This window comes from Salvelinus sp. IW2-2015, linkage group LG2, assembly GCF_002910315.2.
Source record: "Salvelinus sp. IW2-2015 linkage group LG2, ASM291031v2, whole genome shotgun sequence".
NCBI lineage: Eukaryota > Metazoa > Chordata > Actinopteri > Salmoniformes > Salmonidae > Salvelinus > Salvelinus sp. IW2-2015.
Genome location: NC_036839.1, coordinates 4,941,228 through 4,947,309, shown reverse-complemented (window position 1 = coordinate 4,947,309; position 6,082 = coordinate 4,941,228). Strand labels below are relative to the sequence as shown.

General features: G+C 41.8%; 1 protein-coding gene across 1 annotated transcript in view; it reads right to left on the bottom strand.

The window, feature by feature from the left end:
• The window catches only part of LOC111972604 (tomoregulin-2-like), a 198,923-nt gene extending 193,086 nt beyond the window's left edge, over nt 1–5,837 (bottom strand). Inside the window, 1 exon segment of the mRNA XM_070446709.1 lies at nt 5,119–5,837. Coding sequence (XP_070302810.1) covers nt 5,119–5,293 — 175 coding nt within the window. The 5' untranslated portion in view covers nt 5,294–5,837.
• Nucleotides 5,838–6,082: the final 245 nt, after the last annotated feature.

Below are 6,082 nucleotides of genomic sequence, written 5' to 3'. Positions count from 1 at the left end.
TTTTCTTTGCAACTCTGCCTAGAAGGCCAGCATCCCAGAGTCGCCTCTTCATTGTTGACGTTGAGACTGGTGTTCTGCGGGTACTATTTAATGAAGCTGCCAGTTGAGGACTTGTGAGGTGTCTGTTTCTCAAACTAGACACTAATGTACTTGTCCTCTTGCTCAGTTGTGCACCGGGGCCTCCCACTCCTCTTTCTATTCTGGTTAGAGTCAGTTTGCACTGTTCTGTGAAGGGAGTAGTACACAACGTTGTACGAGATCTTCAGTTTCTTGGCAATTTCTCGCAATTTCTTGCATACTGATGCACCAGATACTCGACTAGTCTAAAGAAGGCCAGTTTTATTGCTTCTTTCATCAGAACAACAGTTTTCAGCTGTGTTAACATAATTGCAAAAGGGTTTTCTAATGATCAATTAGCCTTTTAAAATGATCCACTTGAATTAGCTAACACAATGTGCCATTGGAACACAGGAGTGATGGTTGCTGATAATGGGCCTCTGCACACCTATGTAGATATTCCATATAAAATCTGCTGTTTCCAGCTACARTAGTCATTTACAACAGTAACAATGTCTACATTGTATTTCTGATCAAATTAATGTTATTTTAATGGACAAAAAATGTGCTTTACTTTCAAAAACAAGGAMTGTCTAAGTGACCCCAAACTTTTGAACGGTAGTGTATATACAGAACCAGTCAAAAGTTGACACACCTACTTATTCCAAGATTTTTCTTAATTTTTACTATTTTCTACATTGTAGAATAATAGTGAGGACATCAAAACTATTAAATAACACATGGAATCATGTAGAAAACAAAAAAGTGTTCAAGAAATCTAAAAATATTTTAGATTTGAGATTCTTCCAAGTAGCAAACCTTTGCCTTGATGACAGCTTTTAACACTTTTGGCATTCTCCCAACCAGCTTCATGTGGTAGTCACCTGGAATGCATTTCAATTAACAAGCGTACCTTGTTAAAAGTTAAATTGTGGAATTTCTTTCCTTCTTAATGCATTTGAGCCAATCAGTTGTGTTGTGACAAGGTAGGGGTGGTAGGTAGGGKTGGTATACAGAAGATAGCCCTATTTGGTAAAAGACCAACTCCATATTATGGCAAAAACAGCTCAAATAAGCAAAGAGAAACAACAGTATCATTAATTTAAGACATGGAGGTCAGTCAATACGGAACATTTCAAGAACTTTGAAAGTTTCTTCAAGTGCAGTCGCAAAATCCATCAAGCGCTATGATGAAACTGGCTCTCATAAGGACCGCCAAAGGAAAGGAAAACCCAGAGTTACCTCTGCTGCAGAGGATAAGTTCAGTTACCAGCACCAAATAAAAGCTTTACAGAGTTCAAGTAACAGACACATCAATATCAACTGTTCAGAGGAGACTAAGTGAATCAGGCCATCATGGTCAAATTGCTGCAAAGAAACCACTACTAAAGGACACCAATAATAGGAAGAGACTTGCTTGGGCCAAGAAACATGAGCAATGGATATTAGACCGGTGGAAAGCTGTCCTTTGGCCTGATGAGGTCAAATTTGAAATTTTTCGTTCCAACTGTCAGTGATTTATTAAAATTCAAGGCATACTTAACCAGCAGCTATACCACAGCATTCTGCAGCGATACACCAACCCATCTGGTTTGCGCTTAGTGGGACTATCATTTGATTTTTAACAGGACAATGACCCAACACACCTCCAGGCTGTGTAAGGGCTATTTGACCATGAAGTAGAGCGATGGAGTGCTGCATCAGATGACCTGGCCTCCACAATCACCCGACCTCAACCCAATTGAGATGGCTTTGGATGAGTTGGACCGCAGAGTGAAGCAAAAGCAGCCAACAAGTGCTCAGCATATGTGTGGACTCCTTCAAGACCGTTGGAAAAGCATTCCAGTTGATGGTTGAGAGAATGCCAAGAGTGTGCAAAGCTGTCATCAAGGCAAAGGGTGGCTACTTTGAAGAATGTCAAATATAAAATATATTTTGACTTGTTAAAACACTTTTTGGTTCCTACTAGGATTCCATATGTGTTATTTTATAGTTTTGATGTCTTCACTATTATTCAACAATGTAGAAAATAGTAAAAATAAAGAAAAACCCTTGAATGAGTAGGTGTTCTAAAACTTTTGACCGGTACTGTATATATAATGCAATATAATAATATTTCAATGCCATACAACTCTCCTTCCGAGGCCTCCAACTGCTCTTAAATACAAGTAAAACTAAATGCATGCTATTCAACCGATCGCTGCCTGCACCTGCCCGCTTCTGACTTAGAATATGTGGACAACTACAAATACCTAGGTGTCTGGTTAGACTGTAAACTCTCCTTCCAGACTCACATCAAACATCTCCAATCCAAAGTTAAATCTAGAATTGGCTTCCTAATTCGCAATAAAGCATCCTTCACTCATGCTGCCAAACATACCCTCGTAAAACTGACCATCCTACCGATCCTGGACTTCGGCGATGTCATTTACAAAATAGCCTCCAATACCCTACTCAATAAATTGGATGCAGTCTATCACAGTGCCATCCGTTTTGTCACCAAAGCCCCATATACTACCCACCATTGCGACCTGTACGCTCTCGTTAGTTGGCCCTCGCTTCATACTCGGCGCCAAACCCACTGTCTACAGGTTATCTACAAGTCTCTGCTAGGTAAAGCCCCGCCTTATCTCAGCTCACTGGTCACCATAGCAGCACCCACTCGTAGCACGCGCTCCAGCAGGTATATCTCACTGGTCACCCCCAAAGCCAATTCCTCCTTTGGTCGTCTTTCCTTCCAGTTCTCTGCTGCCAATGACTGGAACRAACTGCAAAAATCTCTGAAACTGGAAACACTTATCTCCCTCACCAGCTGTCAGAGCAGCTCACAGATTACTGCACCTGTACATAGCCCATCTATAATTTAGCCCAAACAACTACCTCATCCCCTACTGTATTTATTTATTTTTCTCCTTTGCACCCCATTTTTTCTACTTTGCACATTCTTCCACTGCAAATCTACCATTCCAGTGTTTTACTTGCTATATTGTATATACCTCGCCACCATGGCCTTTTTTTGCCTTTACCTCCCTTCTCACCTCATTTGCTCACATTGTATATAGACTTATTTTTCTACTGTATTATTGACTGTATGTTTGTTTTACTCCATGTGTAACTCTGTGTCGAACTGCTTTGCTTTATCTTGACCAGGTCGCAATTGTAAATGAGAACTTGAAATAAATAAAAAATAATACACTGAGTGTACAAAACAATAATAACACCTTCCTAATATTTAGTTTCACGGATGTCCATTGGGTGGTGGACCCTGTTCAAAGGCACTTAAATCTTTTGTCTTGCCCATTCACCCTCTGAATGGCGCACATACAGTCGTGAAGAGGGCACGACAAAACCTTTTCCCACYCAGGAGACTGAAAAGATTTGGCATGGGCTCCCAGATCCTCAAAAGGTTCTACAGCTGCACCATCGAGAKCATCCTGACCAGTTGCATCACCGCCTGGTATGGCAACTGCTCGGCATCTGACCGTAAGGCGCTACAGAGGGTAGTGCGAACGGCCCAGTACTTCACTGGGGCCAAAATTCCTGCCATATAATAGGCAGTGTCAGAGGAAATCCCATAAAATTGTCAGAGACTTCAGTCACCCAAGTTATAGACTGTTTTCTCTGCTACCGCACGGCAAGCGGTACCGGAGCGCCAAGTCTAGGACCAAAAGGCTCCTCAACAGCTTCTACCCCTACCCCCCTTGTACACTGCTGCTACTCGCTGTTTGTTTGTTACCTTTGCATAGTCACTTCACCCCCACCTACATGTACAGATTACCTCAACTAGCCTGTACCCCTGACTCAGTACCGGTGTCCCCTGTATATAGCCTCATTATTGTTAATCTTATTGTGTTACTTTTTATTATTACTTTTTTATTTTAGTCTACTTGGTAAATATTTTCTTCTTCTTGAACTGCACTGTTGGTTAAGGGCTTGTAAGTAAGCATTTCACGTTAAAGTCTACACTTGTATTCGGCACATGTGGCAAATAAAGTTTAATTTGACATATATAATAATCCATGTCTCAATTGTCTCAAGGCTTGAAAATCTTTCTTTAAACTGTCTTCCCCCTTCACCTACACTGATTGAAGTGGATTTAACAAGTGACATCAATRAGGATTCATAGCTTTCACCTGGACTCACCTGGTCAGTCTATGTCATGGAAAGTGTATGTATATACACTGATAATATCTATCTAACAATAATATATTAAATTCTAGTAAAATAGACTAGGCAATATAAATGGTTTGTAGCAGCCTATAGCGAAAAAATGCATAGTTGTGTGTGTGATGGGTAAAATAATATCGTTGGTGTAGGTTAAACTTGGAGTCACATTTCCAATTGCTCACAAGATKAATGAGTTATTAGCATAACACGAATCAATAAAACGTGTAGACATTTACATAAATGTCTAGGAGGATTTCAGACCACTGTAGACTCGGGAGTCTAAAATATCAGATAGAATGTGGCACTGGAATTCCTCAAGTAATGAACCGATGCTGAGAAATAATAGCAATTAAACATTGACAGCGACTAATAATAACAATAGAAATATAATAATAATTTAAAAAAACATTTTCATAATAATAGCCAATTTAGGCTAATTCATGAATTAAGCTAAACAACAATGAAAGAAAGGTAAATATTTAATGTCATGTACATTTGCATCATTGTACCGTTTTAGAAAATGTTCATTAGCATCATTTGTTTGTAAATGAATGTATATGTAGGGTTTCGATGAGAAAACCATAGACTATTGTAATATCAGGGGACCTTAGGAAAACCTGAAATTCCCGAGATCTCAAGGGCTGATGACCCTCCTCACTCGTCGACAATTTGGAAGAATGTTTTCTCTAAAACCCAAACGATGCTAATTGCAGATACTGTCCTCGATCATTTATTAGCTTTCCTGTCCAAATTCCCATATGCATGCGGACTAGGTTATTACCATTACGACCGTTACAGTCGCGCTGCGCACTACGCTGCACACCTGGAACTGACAGAAAATATACAATAATAATGTAGCCCAAATAAATGCCCCCGACTTATCGGTGTTCTTACCAGAGCAGTTCCAGCCGGTAGGCGTCTGACAGTCGCTCAGGGAAGACGGGAAAGCGCAAAGTTGCTCTACAGGTAAAGTGGCGAGAAACGAAACAACGGTGATCCAGACCCAATCTCCCACTGTCCGGGTCCACTGGTTCGGGCGTCGGGGTTCTGCCGCCACCGACAGACCCATCTCAGATCAGCGGCGTTCCCCGACTACACAAGCGAGCTGGGCAGAAGTGGTAGACACGCACCAACAACTCCGGTCCAGACGTTGGCTGTTTCAGAGGGGCGCTCAGTGACAAAGAAAGGGACATTTTCCGTGCAAGAAAGCGAGCCCCATGAAGTGATGAATCAACGGGTTCCGCCCGATCCAAGGTGGTGCAGCTACAATATGAAGGGGGTTGGGGGAGTGGGGCGATGGAGGGTGTGGGATAGTGTTGGGGGGAAGTTAGCCAGGTAAATCAGCGTAAGAGGACGGGCAGGAAGAGGAACGATGTTCACCCCATGAGGATAGAAAATAACAAATAAAAAAGGGGGGGTTGGAAGGGAGAAATAGAAACAAAGAATATTTATATCCCACGGTTTCGAAGCGGCGACGTGTCCTAGTAATATCCAGAAATGCCACGGGCTTCCATGATAAGTGGTCGTCTAGTTGTGTTCAGACGCTCAGTGAGTCCGTCAATTGCGCTCGCCTCATCTCTATATATCTGGAATCCGCGTTGCGCGCACCAGCAGCAGGTTAGAAGTCTGGGTATGATCACGTGGTGTTAGATGCGAAAGAGGGCGAGTGGGTCTCGGTAATTATTACAACGCTGATTGGAGGAGAGAGAGCGAGATAGAGAAAGGCTTGTGGTTTCTTTCCGCCCGACACAACCCACTGGGCAAAAACTGGTTGGATCAACCTTGTTTCACGTCATTTTAACCCCAAAAATATATGTGAAGACGTTGAATCAATCAGGAAAACTGATTGGATTTGCAG